This window comes from Hemicordylus capensis, chromosome 4 (assembly GCF_027244095.1).
Source record: "Hemicordylus capensis ecotype Gifberg chromosome 4, rHemCap1.1.pri, whole genome shotgun sequence".
NCBI lineage: Eukaryota > Metazoa > Chordata > Lepidosauria > Squamata > Cordylidae > Hemicordylus > Hemicordylus capensis.
The window spans coordinates 20,486,340-20,504,469 of record NC_069660.1 but is presented as its reverse complement, the minus strand read 5'-3'; the positions used below and the strand labels follow the sequence as shown (position 1 = coordinate 20,504,469).

General features: G+C 42.0%; 1 protein-coding gene across 7 annotated transcripts in view; it reads right to left on the bottom strand.

The window, feature by feature from the left end:
• LOC128321980 (serine/threonine-protein phosphatase 4 regulatory subunit 1-like) overlaps positions 1 to 18,130 on the bottom strand; it is a 75,568-nt gene that overhangs the window by 13,658 nt on the left and 43,780 nt on the right. For 6 of the 7 annotated variants that reach the window (XM_053242600.1, XM_053242604.1, XM_053242598.1 and 3 more), the window contains 7 exons: positions 14,305 to 14,463; positions 12,708 to 12,862; positions 10,097 to 10,557; positions 6,987 to 7,204; positions 5,388 to 5,477; positions 2,430 to 2,615; positions 534 to 695 (listed from right to left, as the gene is read on the bottom strand). In XM_053242600.1, the coding sequence (XP_053098575.1) occupies positions 534 to 695; positions 2,430 to 2,615; positions 5,388 to 5,477; positions 6,987 to 7,204; positions 10,097 to 10,557; positions 12,708 to 12,862; positions 14,305 to 14,463 (1,431 nt within the window). The remainder of the gene's footprint in view (positions 1 to 533; positions 696 to 2,429; positions 2,616 to 5,387; positions 5,478 to 6,986; positions 7,205 to 10,096; positions 10,558 to 12,707; positions 12,863 to 14,304; positions 14,464 to 18,130) is intronic. The other variant, XM_053242599.1, reaches the window with a different exon arrangement.

Here is an 18,130-nt window from a genome sequence, read left to right as displayed (position 1 = left end):
GGTTGCATCAGGAAGGCCCTACTCTGAATGCACATGTGCATACACTGTCTTGATACTGCTGCCCAGTATCATTCAACACAGAGATGAAAAAAATTAGAGAGAATATTGGGCCCCTGGAGCAGCTCTTTGCCCAGCAGTGTGGTACCACTTGCTGAAGAATTGCTCCCACAGCAGTAAGCAGTGGGGAAGAGCGGCAGGCATTTTCCTGCTCTGCTTGTGGTACCAAAAAAAAAAATTGCTTTGGGTAGCCGACCCCTGTTCAGGACCAACTTAAGTATCATGGTCCACATGTGGAGACAGCTACAACCCTCCCGCATATATGTTCACTGCCTATAGGCCAGCATAGCCAACACCAGTGATATAATAGCACTGGCCTGCAAATGCTACATGAAGCTTTTAAACATTATGCCCCCCTTATGAAAGTGCTGATAGGTAAGCTGCATCTTTCCAAATGCTTCATTAGTCAAGGACCATGCTTCTAAGTGAAAGCAACTAGAACAGGAAAGGTTTCTATAGACCCTAGTTCCTTATACCTTAAGGAAGTCATAGAGATGTTTAAGGACTCCAATGCGCACTTCATCCAGATCCTTTAAAAAGCCATTGAAGATAGGCACTAGGTCTGCCGCCGTGAGCTGATCTCCCAGAATAACAGCCAGCTCGTGAATGGAGAAAGCAAGCGTCCGACGCACCTTCCACTATAAGTAGTTAACACAAATGGAAAACAAAATTGCACATTGCAGATGCTCCTCAACAAATGTAGCAAGATTAAAAGAATTATCAAATACAGAACACCAGTTCAAAACATCTTTCCTTTTCCACCCCCTAGATTGCCCAATTCCTGCAGATCTTAACTACATTCTTGCTCTTTGACCTGAGCAGGGTCTAGAAGGAGAATGTATATGATGAGCTGGAGAGCCCTATTGCTCTTCAGAAGAAACATCTGCAAGTGAAAGAATAGACTCCTCTTATCTCACCTTGAAAAGCGGAAGGGGGGGCACACTGCACAACACAACCCATTATTTATTTCTTAGAGTGGGAAGTCAACTTCCTCAATCCTATCCCACAGCATCCAGTTCTACTCTGATAGAAACTTCTACACAGCCTTCCACCTGAATGTGGGAATAGCCAGGACACAGGCTTCCACCTGCAAAGGGCCTTGCACTGACTCTCCCAAGAAGGCTGCTTCATGAATCCATCCTGAAGATTTTTGCTTAGTTCTGCCTGGTATGTAGACCCAGAGGAAAAATATTAGGAGATACATTGGAAACTATGGAAGAGGTCTCTCCTGGAGTGCCCTCTGCCCAAGACCAAATTGGAAGGACAAGGAGTTCAAATCTTGGGATCTTCTATTCTAGCTATTTAGCTTTTGCTCTTTTTAAGTCACAGGCATAGTCTGAGGAAATTGCAGTCACAGAGGTCCAGGAGAGATTAATATCTATGCCAACTGTTCTACTGTCTCCAAGAAAAGAAATGGATGTGAGGGGATGCAGCCCATATAGCAAGATTAATCACACAACAACTAGGATCATGTGGGCCAATGTGTGCCAAATACATTTTAAGCCACATAGAATCCATGAAGTCTAATATCCCATTTATTTTCTAGGTATACAATAAAATATTAGAAAGACCTTTAAAAAAAATACATCTGGCAAACAGTTCTAGGTTTGGCACAAATACTTTTAAATTTGTATTGGCTTTTACAATAGCTTTACATTCAAATTACATTTATTTCTACACATAAGTAAATATTGACTTCCCGCTTACCTATCTGCACGGTTCATGATAACTATACATATAAAACCACTGCTATAATAATTCAGAACATACATGCTCAACACTACTACTCGATTTTACCCAAACCAACCTGTTGTTATTACTATATTTCAAACCCTACTGGAAAGCCCATATTAGAAAAATAGTTCTTTAAGGAAAGCAAAAATGGTTCCCAATCTTCTTTAAAACATTCTAAATTTTTGTCTCTTATAAGTGCTGTAAGCTTTGCCATCTCAGCATATTCCAGAATTTTAGGTTTGGCACAAATACTGAACCTGGTTCACTCATGGGCAGCGGGGAGAGGAGAGGGTGTGCGCGCACACGCACACACACACCCCAATATTAGTAAAGTTAGATAGTTGCTTCATTTTTGACCAATTAAAAACGAATTTGTTAAGGTGACCCATGCTCAGAATTCAGGCCAGAAGGGTAAGCTATCACTTTGAGAAATTGCAAAAATTAAAGTCTTCTGAATCCTACCCCCAAACAGCCTAACAGGAGCCAAGAGAGACTTTCCCCCTTTCAGAATCTGTTCAATGGACTAGTGCAGATGTGCGCACGCTAAATGTCACATTCACAAATATTATTCTTCCATCTTATATGTACATCTATAAAATATATGATGTGAAGTGGTCCTTGTCTGCTATGTACTTTACCTGTACATCAGATGCCAAGGTCTCATAAGTGTCTTTCAAACAATGCCAGTTCTGCCTGCCCAGTGTTAAGGCCACACCAGGAAGACTGTATGCACAGTGCTTTGCTATTTCGGTATCAACAGTCTGTGCACGAGCAGGGTCTGTCATCGATAAATACTGGTCCAATAAAGGCTGAGGTATGATATCCTGGAAATAAAATTTAAAAAGGTAAATTATTGATAATAGATTAACAAGTGGAATATATCAGCAATGAAAGACATCTTTCTCTCATTCCAGATGGCAAGAGCACAATGGAGAGAAAGCTACTACATTTTTTAAAAAAAAAATTGTTGTAATGTTTTACATTTTTCATTTTTGTTTTAACTAATGTTTTGCCTTCTGTTTTTATTTTGTTGTAAACTGCCCAGACATAAGTTTTGGGCAGTATAAAAATCTGTAAGTAAGTAAATAAATAAATATAAAATCAGTAGTTAAAGAATATGCATCAGGCCAAAGTCCATCAGTTCTGCTATGCAGAGACTTTGGTAGTGGACAGTATACAAGTTGGTTAGGTAGATAGTTAGTTAGGTAGGTAGGTAGATAGAAGACTTAATCTCTGTTGTTCCTGAGCGGGGACTAGAACCAATGGGTTGAAATTACAATGAAGCAGACTCAAACTAGACACTCGGAGAAATTTCCTAACTGTAAGAGCTATTGGACAATGGAATACTGTCTCATGCACTGGTGGCCTCTCCTTTGCTGGAAGTTTTCAAAAAGAGGCTGGACAGTGATTCCTACTCTGAGCAGGGGGCTGGATTAGATGATCTTCAAATTACCTTCCAACTCTAGAATTCTGAATCTCTGAAATATCATGTTCTTTTTTACCCACTATATGTCTCAAAGCCCCAAACTGAAAGAGGTCTCTGATAATAAACACATCATTTGGCCTGTTGTGCACCGCCCAGAGCCTTTGGATGGGGTGGTACAGAAATGAAATGAAATAAATATTGGGCAGGATCAGGCATTATCCCCTGTTGGGAAGAGAGTATCAGTGCCCCTAGGGGTACTCCAAGGGCTTCCACTCAAAAGCCTTCTGCCTCACCACATTGCAAGCACACGATTTATTCCCCATCTAACAATTGCTGACTTGAAACTGATGTGTATTCAGCAATGTGTCAGCTACTGAAGGAGAGGCAGGAGGCTGAAGGCCCTCCTCCAATGTACCTGACTGGCTGGCTACAGGTTGAAGCTCCCCTCAGTCTGACTGACAAGCTTCAGAAAATTAGCACTGAGTACTTCAATTGAAATTAATGGGACAAATGCACATTTAAATTTGTTTTTTAATGTATATATATGTGCACGTGCACGCACACACCGAATCTCTATGGGTTGCCTGAGCTGACGGTTGTGACAGAAGGGGTATACTTGTTAAAAGTTGGGAGCCCCTGTTGTACCCAATGAAAGGGGGCAGAAATAGGAGAACCCTCACACAATGTTTAGAAAATAGAATCTGATCAGGCTCTTAGCCTCTACAATGATATTTTATTTTGTTTGATTGACTGATATACCACCCTTCCTAAAGTGGCTCAGGGCAGTTTATACTAAAATAAAAAATAAATAACAATTAAAATCAAAAACTAATTAAAAGCAGATCAAAATTACAATTAAAACTAAAGTAAAATAAAGTTGTGTCCTTGAGTCAGTGTTGTCGACTCCAGGCGCCCACAGAGCCCTGTGGTTGTCTTTGGTAGAATACAGGAGGGGTTTACCGTTGCCTCCTCCCACGCAGTGCAAGATGATGCCTTTCAGCACCTTCCTATATCGCTGCTGCCTGATATAGGTGTTTCAGATATTCTGGGAAACATCAGTGGGGATTTGAACCAGCAACTTCTTGCACGCTAGGCAAGTCATTTCCCCGCTGCACCATTAGATTAAAACTAGATAACATTAAAATTGGATATTATTAAAAGCCAGGCTAAAAAGATGGGTCTTTAAGGCTCTCCTGAAGACCTGGCTGTTCATTTAAATATTTTTTTAAAAAACAGAAAAGTGTATGCTTTGGATTCTGTCCAAACTAAGTTACTAAGGTTGACTTTTAAATAATGGTTTAAATAAAACTAGCTTAACCTGCGCAGAGTATCGGAACACGATTACTTGATTGCTCCCCTCACCCCCTGCCACAGCTCCCTCACCTCAGAGATCTCGCCATCCTCACCTGATCCTCCTCTTCCTCCTTCCTGTTGCTTCCATCCTCCTCACCCCTCTTGGTCATTCCTCCATCCCATTGATCAATTCCCCTCACTCCTCTTGGTCGCGGCTGTGGCGCTGCTGACGCCAAACTGGCCAAGCTGGAGCCCCCTAAGCCCAGAGACTTCCCCACCCTCAACAGAGCCCCACTCCTGTTCCTCCCTTCAGGAGCAGCAGCAACAACAGCAATTGACCAGGCCCTTCCTCACTGTCGCCATAGCAGCTCGTTCCCCTCAGGCCGCTGACAGGCCCGGTCCGTCCCTTGCCCTTCCTTCCTTCCCTCCTTTCTCTCTCTCTCTCTCTCTCTCCCTTCCTCAGTTAACAGATCTTGTTCATCTTGTTTCCTCATCTAATTCTCACAGTGGCAACCTCCTTCTCCTACAGGGACTCTTTCCTCCCTCTCTTCACAGATCCCTGCCCACTATCTATTTTTTTCTCTCCTCTACAATCAAGAACATTTTCCAGCCATTAACAGTTGCATTCCAACTGACCTTAACCATCACAGGTTCCTCCTCCCTATCTGTATATAAAATCCCCACTGTCCAATCAGCACTGTACTTCTGCTCTGTTACCTCCAACTGGAAAATCACTGTGTGGGCAGGGCTTGCCACGTATGTCCTTAGCCTATATGTATATGTGTGTGTGTGTGTGTGTATGTATATATAAAGTTCTTCAGTTCAGTTATGTAAGGCAACCCATACTATAATCATATTAAGCAACATTTGAAACAACCTGTAATTTTGATTTATCTTCTTCAAGGTGTAGATCATTCTCTTCTGTCTCTGAAGTTTTGTTGGCCCCATTGTGTTGCTCTTCTGTGTCCTGTAAAAACATATTTTTGAAGGGAGCAAGATCTAGATGTTGCCAAATTTAAGTCCAATTAACATTAATAGTCATGACTGGATGTTTCCCTCTGTTTTTTTGATATCTGGAATAATCCATTGAACTGGAATACATCACAAGTAACGGACATCCCTTTGAGAACTGAATTCAAGTTACTGTGCTAAAGGAGGTGTAATATTAAGCATATAGTAACCGGTGTGTGTGTGTGTGTGTGTGTGTGTGTGTGTGTGTGTGTGTGTGTCACTGCATCCATATCTGAAAAATTAATTCATTTATGGGAGTTTAACCACAATATATATATTTAAAGCATATCTAAGATTTGATGAAATCATAACTGAATGTTTTCCTATTACCCTTGTTAAACATTTAATCTTTAACATTTAAGCCAGCGTGGTGTAGTGGTTAGAGTGCTGGACTAGGACCAGGGAGAACTGAGTTCAAATCCCCATTCAGCCACGATACTAGCTGGGTGACTCTGGGCCAGTCACTTCTCTCTCAGCCTAACCAACTTCACAGGTTTGTTGTGAGGAGAAACTCAAGTATGCCTGTAGTACACCGCTCTGGGCTCCTTGGAGGAAGAGCGGGATATAAATGTAAAAATAAATAAATAAAATAACTTGTAGGGAATTTGGCTAAAAACGTTTTATCTGAACCTTCAGTTGACACTATTGAAGCAATTCCACCTCCTTACTCAAACTGTAAATTCTCTCATTTTTTATTGCATGCTTTGATTAAAAAAAACCCCAAAACATTATTTTCACTCAAAATGTGGTGTATAAACAGATGCATTACTTATTAATTCAGTTTTAATCACAATAGTTCTGACTACTTTTAGATGATTCTGTATTCCAGTTTAACAAAACATTGACAAAGTAGTTAATATTTGCTCTGGGAAAACCAATTTGCCAATGTATGCTTTATTTGCTTTGGAACATGCAGCAGAAAATTCCAAGCTTCATTTATTCTACTACACCATCCACCACCATGATACAACTTTTAGATTTTTCCTACACCCTAATGAAGGTGCCATTCTCAGTGGCCGATTTGTAGTTCTCAAACTTCTTTGTCCTGGGGATTTGCCAGTCCAAACATCTATTGGAAGCACTACAAGACTTCAAAATCTGAATGGCTTTCAGAGGCTGGGGTTAAGCCAGCACTGGATTGTATTTAGATATAGAGATATAAATTAGTAAAACCTGTTAGTTACATTTAGCTTTAGTTAAATGGGCTCATTGCCCTACATTTTTAGGGTGGCAGGTTAAAAGTCTAAACCAACCAACCAACCAACCAACCCCTGCAGTACCACAAAGTGATTGACAAGCAGAGGCTGGTGTCAGGCTGCCTTGAGAAAACATATTTTTCTACCACAATGGGTGAGTGTGGGTAAACTAAAGTTGTGCTGTCGGCACAAGGAACAAGGAACCCCTTGCTCCCTAAGCAAGTTAATTCCCTGATGCGCCATTAGGTGGCTTGAGTGTGGGTACTTACCATATTTTTTATTATAGTCAGACTGGATGGGTTTATCTCCTCACACTGACTTGGCAATGAAGACGAGGTGCTCTCATGCATTGTGCTGGGATCAGGGTCTAAACTGGACGCATCTTCCTGGTGGTTACCATTAATTTCTTCATTTTGCTTGATCTCATAGTCACTGACAGAATCAAGATGAGCAGCTCGGAGTGCTGCTGAGAGTACTTGAACCTGAGCTGATTAGATGGAAGAATTCCCATTAAATTTGTCTTCATGTACCTCCTAAAAACCCATTTCAAAAGACATTTAAAAGGAGTCAAAGTCATGAAAAATGCCCAGTGCAATCTATTACGCCCTACAAAAGCTTCATTATTTATTTTTCAAACTTATATGCTACCTGATATATAAATCTAGGTATATCTCTTAAATCTCTTTAATTAAATTTTAAAAAAACTTAAACACAACCAACAATATTACAACTATTTAATTTAAAATTTAACTGAAAGTCTGAACAAACAGGTGTGTCTTAAGAATTTTCTTGAATGCAGCCAGACGTAGGGAAGTTCTTATCCTGAGAGGAAGAATGTTCCAAAGTCCCCAGGTGGCTACAGAAAAGATCTGATTCCAAGTCACCTCCAAATGTGTTGGCTGGTGGCAATTGCAACCAGGCCTCTCCTGATTGTCTCAATAGGCAGCAGGTTCATGATGAAAATGGTACTCTCTTTAGCATCTTTATATATTTTTCTCCAAGGTGTGCCCGTCACTAATCCCAGGCATGGCAACTCTCGCGAGCGTTCGCAAGCAGCTGCCTGGATAGCGATGGAGACGGGGGAGAAAATGGCGGTGGCCAGTGGCAGCCAGGGAGGAAAAGTGGACTGGGAGGGGGAGAATGGACTGAAGCTGAAGGTGAGGGTGGTGGGGAGGAGAGACAGGTAGAACTAGGGGCGCAAATGTTCTGTGCCAGATCAGCTAGTTCACATATTATTTCACTGCCATTAAATAGCTTTAAAAAGGGAGGTTAAATTTTTTTAAAGGGAGAAGAGGACTATCAACGGGGATTAGCCATAATGGCTATAGGGAACCTCCAGGTTCAGAGATCGTATAGCACTGAATAACAATTTCTGGGGGCAAAACAACAGAGTGAGCTCTCTGGTCTTCATGCCCTGCTTAGGGGCTTCCCTGAGGTATCTGCTGTGGGATTAGAGATTGTACCATCCAGCAAGGCTCTTCAAGTTCTTAAAACTCTCATGCATTTCAGTTCAAATGGCCATAAAGAAATATTTAATCTCCTTGTGTGTTTTTTAAAACAACATTTTCCAATGCTCCTTACATGCGTTCCAAGATGGCAGTGGGACTTGAGGGGCTCCCTTGGTGCTGTTAAAAGCACAACATTGTGCAGAGGTCAGCATGGTGGGAAATACCTTTCCGACTGAAGATTTTTTGCCAAAGTGGCCCCCACTTGAAAAATAGTGAAGATGTTCTCTGACTGAGCAAAACAAGCGCTGTGCAGCAGGAACAGTTGCCTCTGCTCGGTGCCAGGGGAGTATTCGGCTTCAGCTGAAACTTCATTCAGACCTAATAAACAGTTAAGTCAGGGAGCTGTACACGTTCAGTGGGAGCCTGCACTAGCTCCTGGGTCTTGCAATAAAGGTGCAGAGGTACAACTTTTAAAACAACTCCTACTATTACATTCACTTGGAGACCGGCACCTACCGTCACCTTGTACCACCTGAGACTGCAGCAGTGGGGAAGGCTTTGCCGTCTTTCCCTGCAGGGAGTGAAGACAAAGCCCGGCCCGCCACTGTGATCCCAGGCAGGGAGTGGGTTTATGAGCGCCTGGTGTTTGGGGGGCTTGGTCACACCCACGTGCATGCAATGCACAGGGCAGTGGCCTGGCTCCAAAAACACCCACATGGCACTGAAGTATGAGTACCGGCACATTTAATAATAATACAAAAGCACTGGCAATACCTTGATGGGTTGTGTAAGTAATGTGCTTTTTACAATAAAATGATTAAGATCTGTCAAACATTATTCAAGAAACAATGCAGAAATCAAAAATCCACAGATGCAGAGGAAAGCAAATGTGGATTTTGTAGCATAAATAAAACTTCTGTTCTGCTTCTAATTTTCCATTCACATTTTTTGCTCCCCCATATCCTCATCATCTCCTGTGTTTCTTCCAGTTCCTTTATCATTTCCCATTATGGTCCCCTACTACTCTTACCTCTTACCAACATTATTTTGGCTCCAACTTGGTAATCTAGTAAGGGACACTTGCTGAAGCACAATTACTAGGGAGTGAGATTTACTTCTAACATCCTGCTTTTATCTGGAGTTAACTCATCCAACCCCATGACTGAAGGCATTGTACTGGCCCAGCCTAGAGGTGACATGGAAAACGTTGAGGCCAGTGCTCAAAAAGCATGTCAGTCATCAGACTCCTTTCTTCCTGGAGTACAATTCACTTGCACATAGACTTGCAAAAGAAAAAGCATGAAGAAGGAAGGCTCCTACAAGAGTGGTTTGCTCTTCGGTGGACAATGAAGAACTGAGAGGGAAATGGGAGAGAGGCTGGAAAGGGGAGGAGCTACCACCAAAAAGCTTCAGAGAGAAGACCTTGGAAAGTTCAGAGCAGGAATTTTCAACATTGGGTCCCCAGATGTTATTGGATTTCAACTCCCAAAATCCCCAAACAAAGGCCACTGGGGCTGGGGATTATGGGAGTTGGTCCAATAACATCTGGGGACTCAACGCTGAGGATCCCTGGTTCAGAGGACTGGCTCCAGTGCACTCACAGAAGCCCGTGTGTGAAGAACAGAGACCACGGAGAAGAACTAAGGCAGCTGAAAGTAGAATCAACATTCTACTCTAGCTGCCCAAGTGGTGTCATGGTTTCCCCATCTCATGACAGTTCAAGTAGCAAGATGCTTTTTAGAACAGCAAAGAGCTTTTATAACCACTTTTCTGTTTGTTAACTACAGAGCAGCATAAAACTTTTATTGCCAAAGGAAATTACATGCAGCCTTAAGTCAGAAAGGTTCATTATCACAAAGCATTCCTGTGGAACACAGTGCCAAGGGCAGAATCATTTGAACAGGCATTGCAACCCAAGAGCAGGATCTTACCTTGAACATCTGGATCATCCATGTGTTCCTGCAAACTCTGCAGGACTTTTTTAATTTCACTGCTTGCAACACAGTTATTACAAAGAGCCTCTGACACCGAACAGTTCTCTTCATGCATCTCTGTTTTGTACTGAAGCAGCTCCAAATCTTGGCTTATGTCAGGAAGAGGACGTCGCCAGTATAAGAAAGTATTAAACACATCTTCTGCAGCATGGATTCTTGAGTTAATTCCCTGGCAATTGTTGACTTGACATTCTTTAATATTGTATGTCACACAAGGACCAATATTGTCACTCTGAGTCAATCTAGTCTGATCTACTCCAGAACTAACATGCACGGATGAACTTTCTTGTGCGTCTGAATGAAAATTCTCAGAACAAGGCAGGCAGCTAGCAGAAAGCTCCTCGGCCAAAGATTCAGATTTATTTTCCACGGGATCCTCTGAACTGATAAGAGAAGCACTGTTAACCAAAATTGAAAGCGAACCATTCTACAACTGTTTTCAGTTAAACATAGTATCTCAAGTAAGTTTTCAATTGCAGTAGTTGCCACTTTTCTATCAGAATCAATCTTGCATTGTAAAGTCAGCCAAAGCTAGTTTCAGAATAGGTGTCCCTAGCCATGCACTCAGTATTTGGCTCTCAGGATTTTAGCAGGCATGAAATCAGGAAGAGGCCTTGATTCCAACTTACAAGATGGAGGAGGCCTTGCCTTCAAAGTAAAAGTGGGATCTCCTGGTTCAGTTGTAACCACTACCCTGTGTTTAGGTTTGTGGGGAAGGGACAACACAAGCCCAAGTCCTGCACTCAGTCTTGCTTTGGGAACAATTGTGATGGCCAAATAATAGGGAATAGTCCCCCTGACTTGAACCTATTCTTTTGCAGTTTCTCTACTGTCACAAATTGCCCTGATTCTCACCAGGTCCCCCTAAATTATTCTGTCTTTGCATGAAACTATGTCTGCTAGGGACCATTTCAGTACCCATCCAACACATTTACCAGACAGGAAGGGGATCCAGGCTGGTTTTTTTAACCCAGGTATGAATACACTCCAGGAGGGTAAGGCATGAGTGAAACAGAGTTTCACCAGGATAATACAGTAGTTAGAGTATTGGGTTATGAGCAAAGACACCCAGGTTCAAATCCTTACTCAGCCTTGAAACTTACTGGGTGGGTCTGGATCAGCCACTATCTCTTGATACTGCCATCTTGAGCTCCTTCAAGGAAGGGTTGGATAGATATATAAGGGGAAAAACTAACAGCTAATGTTTCTGGTTCAGCTGATTTCCCCGACTTATACTGAACATAAACAGCAGGATAATTTTAAAAAGAGCACCAGAAGTCAGATACAACAATTGCTGCACTGGCTCTGTACCTAACAGCTGTAATTTGGATCACGCTCCCTTACAAAGCTGACCTCTCCCAATACTACAACTCCATCGTTAAATATGTTAAATAAATAAAATAAAATAAATCTTGATATCGGCCTTGTGCTTCAGCAATAGAGATGTGCATGAAATGCTTTGTGCACATCCCAGGGGGCGGGGAGCGGTACCTTTAAAAAGGAGTCAGGCAGGTCCTACCTGCTCCTCTGGTGAGCCGCTGCCACCCCATCGTGGTGCCATTGTGCTTAAAATTTAACTGAAATGAAGCAGATGAGCTGCTGTCCTATGTTGCACCGCGCCAATGGGATGCTGCTCCCAACAGCCCTCAAATGGCATTGGCATGCAAATAGCCTCAGTCAGCATGGTGTTGCTGACAACGCAAATGGCATCAGTGCCTGTTTCAATGCCATTTGTGTGCCAACGCTACGCTGCTTTTAAGTTAAGTTTTAAGTACAACAGCACCACAATGGGCAGTAGCTCACTGGAGATACCCCTCTCTCCGTGCCAAAACATTTCGACTGCAGGAGCCCGAATTGTTTTGGCGCCTCTCCAAGGAAGCGCTGAAATTATTCAGGCACATCCCTATTCAGCACAAGATAGCTGAGCTGAACTCTTCTTGTGATATGCAAATGTGACTTCTGAAACTACTAGCTACCTTGCCAGTCATAATAAAGCCCTATATATTTTAGGGAAGGCTTATGAAATCACCATGTCTTTGGGTGCGTCTGCACGTTCCCTCTAATAACATTTGCATTTCCAGTCCAATACAAATCAAATTCACAGCATATGGGAGGAACCCTGATGGGAGTATTCTTTTTGCTGATCCACCATGCTACAAGATCGTGGCCAAACAAAATATGGACAACACCCCTTTATCATCCATGTGCTGATAAAAATAAAATTGAGAACATATGGGAGGGGGCCAAAAGCAAATGTCACCATGTTAAAAGATGTGAAAAGTAGGCTCCATTAGTCTTGCTTAGAAGAACTATTAAGATTATGATACATAGGTTGCGTATGCTACATAGCTATCTAAATAGCAGGTGGATATCCTGTTTTACTTCATTATAAGCATTTGAAGACGCAAGTGTATTTAACTACAGTCAGCAAGGGCAAAATCCTTGAACTGAAAGATTTGTGGAGGAAAGCCATTTTGCCCACTTTGTCAGACCAGAGAGACTCTGAGGTTCAGGCTATCCACTTATCTTTAAGTTCAACTCACTGTACCTGGAAAGCCTGTTGTGTGCATTGTTGCCCATTAGACATGGGCTGGAAGGACGAATACTGAGAGTCCCATCCTCCCGAATGTAGAGACCAGCGCTAGAAGGGTTTGCAAAAGTAGAAATAAATGGCCCAAGGGACTGGAAAGCAGCTTGACGAACCTAGAATATTGGAAAGATATGATGGGTCGTTAACTATCCTTCTCTGCCTTAGCAATTCACAAGCCATAGATAACTTTACTATGCTAATGCCCCAGAAGTAAGAAAACCAACTCTGAATAGCAGCATTTAATACATTTTGTTTCTCACAGATCAGGAAATGTATGGTGTGGAGAAAGCTGAGAGAGAGAATATTCTCTCCCTCTTGCATAACACTAGAACCAGGGGTCATCCCATGAAACTGATTGCAAAGAAATTTAGGACCAACAAAAGGAAGTACTTTTTCACATAATGTATCATCAACCTCTGGAATTCTCTGCCACAAGATGTGGCAGCCAACAGCCTGGATAGCTTTAAGAGGGGTTTAGATAAATTCATGGAGGACAGATCTATCAATGGCTACTAGTCTGAGGGCTATAGGCCACCTCCAGCCTCAGAGGCAAGATGCCTCTAAATACCAGTTGCAGGGGAGTAGCAGTAAGAGAGAGGGCATGCCCTCAGCTCTTGCCTGTGGGCTTCCCAAAGGCATCTGGTGGACCACTGTGTGAAGCAGGTTGCTGGACTACATGCACCTTGGGCCTGATCCAGTTGAGCTGTTCTCAAATCGGAATAATCCTAATATTAGAGCAAGGTATTGGAATTATTTCTGCAAAGGCATCAGAAGGAATTCCATATTATTATTTATATTTATTTATTTAAAATATTTATACCCTGCCTCTCCAGTGCACTTCTGCTCAAGGCGGCTCACAACAATAAGACAGACACAAGATACAATAAAAGTAATAAAATTAACTAAATTAAACAAAACAAAACAACAACAACAAAGTTGTCAGATTAAAAAACCACAATCATTATTAGGTTCAAATTAAAATTGAAAATTATAAAAAGCTAAAGAACCATTTACAGTTTTATTACCTGAATGAGTAAAGTTTTAATTATTTCACAGATCTGGACCAACAGCATTTGGAGCAAAAACATTAAACAGCCAGATTTACAATACATCTCAACATCATGATAATGTAAATATATGTTGTTTCAATTCTATACACCTACAGTTACTCTTTTGGAAACCATGTGATCTGCCACTAGACCCCTTAATGCCCCTGTGCTTGATCCGGTAGGCAACTCTCAGTTATGGCTTATCTTGGAGTTTGGCCAAGGCCTAACAGATAGCTGATCACAACTATTGTTTCAAAATTATTGTTCAAAAGTTTCAACCATGCATCAGCTGGCAAAAAGTTTTGATAATTAAAACCACTGAACAATTAGCCAGAGGTAACAGAACCTCACATAAACAATCTTATCATTTCAGAGTCACAATATGAACTGGTCAGAGTCCTTTCAGTATGTTTCCCCTCTCTCAAAGGAGTACTTTCAAGATTCAACAGTAATTTCAATTAATTAATTGAATTAATCCACTCTCTATTAATCCACTCTCTACTTACCCATCTGCAGGGGTCACTGATGAGACTGATAAAAAGGGGAGACAACTTGCTCCTCCGAACTTCAGGTGAAATGGTGTAGGAGACAGCCATAAAGCATTCTGCACAAGCTTTCCGCATACCCCAAACGCTATCAGAGCAGAGCTCAAAAAACTTTGGAATCTGCCAAATTAAAATGAAACCTTATCACACTAGCAGATCAAACCATTCTAAAATAGACTTTTTACTGATCTGCACTGCAGCCCTCAACACATTTATTTGGAAGAGATTTACTTACAAATAATTATGTGAAGATTGGATTAAGCACTACTTTTTAAAGACGCCATTTGGCTAGCAGTTTGTAGCAAAGAACAGCAGATGAAAGCAAGTGAGCAGAGAAATTAAAACATGCATGTTTATCTCAGTGATATTTAGCTACAGATACTACACATACTTTGCACTTCTAAGTAAATACTCATGTCACAGTAGAAAACTAAGTTGTCTGTCAATCTGATTTATTTCAATCTATGATGAGAAGATGACAGCAGGGTCAGATATCTTTAAAAATATTCATGTCCTTTCAGCAGAGCTTAAGGCAGGAATGCCAACGTTGAAAGATTACTCTTGCAAAATGAAGTTATCAATAGCAGCCACCACCAGAGCTAGCTAAAGCTCAAAATACACAGCAGTTTAAGCTTGAGGAAGAAAGCTGACACTTGCGTGAAGTTCTGAAATTGTAGTTAAATAAATTTCTGGGAGAACAGAGAGAAAGACACAAAACCACTAGTATGGAAGCAAAACAATTTTATTATAGTGCTCCTATGAATGCATGAATTTCTTTTAAAATACCATTTATGTCGTATTCAGCTACCTCACATTTGTCCTGTACATAGTGGAAGAAAAGGAGGCCATTACATACCTGCAGCCCTCAAATTATTTGAAGCTATGTCGCTGGCTCAACTTCTCTATGGAGCCCAGCTAGGCCCCTTCTCCAACATCGCCCCTCTGGAGCTCATCCAGTCTAAATTCCTAAGAGCAGGTATTTCAGGTATCCTGCTGTGTCTCCAATGCTAGTTTACTACTGGTGAAAGCGAAGGCCAGAATATGACTGTTCATACTCAATTTCTGGCTATCCTTCCCAATGGGCCTAGCCCCCTTAACGATGGAGGATGGATACCACCTGGAACCAGACCCTGCTGGCAAAGCTAACCTCACTCGGGCCCTGCCCCCAACTACTTTCCCTGGGTTATGAGCAGGCCAAGAAACCTCCTAAACAGTGCATAATGGATACAGAGCGTCAAGCCAACCTAGGTAGGGTGCCTAACCTCCCTATCTCTGAAAACCTAAGGTATATAGTGGCACCTGCTATATATCTAACAGAGCTAAAGGCCCTTAACCACAGAAGAGCCTTCACCCTGGCTCACTGCAGTGCCCTCCCTTCAGCTGTGCTAGATGGAAGTTACAAGAAGCTCACTTACCCGGAATATATGTGCCCCCGCAATGCTGGGCAAATTGAAACCACCGAGCGTGTCCTCTTACACTGCCTATTTTATAGAGACATCTGCAATACCTTCCTTCTCCCACTACCTACAAAGCTGCCAGGCCGCACAGGCCAGTTCTGAAGCTCCCTATTACTCTCCGACTACAACTCATTACAAAAAAGTTTTGCACAGCAGCGTGCAAAACCCACCAGGATCTGACCGCCAGTGAACTCTAATTAGGCCCAACATAGTTCATACCTGCACTGCCACCTCTCCTACCCAGTTATGCAGTTTTCATTTTATCATATTTTAATCAAATTTTAATTCTAATCTTTTTACAGCTTCTCATAGATTTTAGTCTCATGCTCATAAACATCTTAGCCTTTATGATTTAATTTTATCACATTTTAATTAATCATATAAATTTCTATATTTCTTAGTTTGAACGTTTATAGTTACTGCTTTCCTCAGGCATAGACTGTTTTTAACGCCACTCTTTTTATGTTGTATCTTATGCTGGTCAAAGACTGAAATATTGATTGACAGCCCGATGTATTGTATTCACAGGAAACAACCTATGCAGGCTATGGGGTATATGAAGGAGTTATTCTAAGAATCCTTTCCAGGCTTGTCAGAGACCATTCCAAAGAAGGTGACATACTTCATGTGACATACTTCATGTGACATACTTCATACTTCATGTGACATACTGCATGTGACATACTTCATCAAAAGATTACTGTTGAATTCTCTCCCCTATCCTTAGAGATTTGGTTTAAATCAATTTTTGCCATACTCTCCTTGCCAAAGATTGCATGCAAGGTGTCTTCTTCACTCAGGCACTGTCAAGGAGAGGGAATGACACAAGTTTATCCCACTGAGAATCGCCGAAGTCCCGGGTTATGCAAAGGACAGAGTGAAGCAGCAGGAAGTTGCTTGCATGGTGATCCAATTCCTTTCTGGGTCAAAAATGTAGTCCTGCCTCTGCTGCAAATACTAAAGAGTTGCACATATGGATGTAGTTATTTTACCAGCTATTTCAGCAGATAAAATCTCTTGCATTTGGGCTGATCTGGACTCCAGTATTTCTGCAGGGCCAGTTAGGGGGTATCCAGCAATCCCTCTTGAGAGAGTAAGTTGGATCAGTTTCAGTCTGTGACTCCTGAGGATGTGGAAAAGCTGCTTGGAGCGGTACAGCCTACCACCTGTCCTTTGATTCCTTGCCCAACATGGCTGATTTCATCTTGCAAGGAGGTTGTTGGAGCTGGCCTAGTAGATATTATTAATACCTCACTGAGGGAGGGCAGGAGGCTGTCATGTTTGAAGAAGACAGTGGTTAGACCCCTTCTTAAGAAGCCCACTTGGGATCTCCTGCTAATGAATAATTATAGGCCAGTCTCCAATGTCCCATGATTGGGTAAGATGATTGAGGGTGGTGGCTGACCAGCAACAAGCAATCTTGGAGGAAACTGATTATCTAGATCCATTTCAAACAGGCTTTACGGAGCACTATGGCATTGAGACGGCCCTGGTTGGCTTAGTAGATGACCTTCACCATGGAACTGACAAAGGGAGTGTGATTGTGCTGGTTCTTTTGGATCTCTCAGCAGCTTTTGATACCATTGACTATGGTATCCTTCTAGATTGCCTGAGGAATTGGGGGGTAGGAAGCATTGTTTTACAGTGGTTCCACTCCTATGTCTTGGGTAGATGGTGTCACTTCGTGACAGTTGCTCTTCAGAACAGCTACAATATAAAGTTCTTCAGGGCTCCATTTTGTCACCAATGCTTTTTAACATCTACATGAAACCACTGGGTGAGGTTGTCAGGGAATTTGGTGCTGGATGTTATCAATATACTGATGACACCCAAATCTATGTCTCCTTGTCATCAATATCAGGAATTGGCATTAGCCCCTTAAATGCTTGCCTACAGGCAGTAATGGACTGGATGAAGGATAATAAACTAAAGCTGAATCCAAGCAAGATGGAGGTGCTCATCATTGGGGGTTGAAATCTGAAAGACGGGCTAGGGCTTCCTGTTCTGGACAAGGTTATACTTCCCCAGAAAGAACAGGTCCGTAGCTTGGGAGTGCTCTTGGACCCGGGGTCTCACCCTGGTGCCTCAGGTTGAGTCTGTGGCCAGGAGCACTTTTTACCAGCACAACTGATTTGAAAACTCCACCTGTTTCCTGAAGTAAATGACCTGAAAACAATAGTACACCAGCTGGTAACCTCCAGGTTGGACTACTGCAATGCACTCTATGTATGCAGCACTCTACATATCTTTGTAAGTCGTTCAGAAACTTCAGTTAGTTCAAAATGCAGGGCCAGGTTGGTCTCTGGGGTATCCCAGAGAGACCACATTAT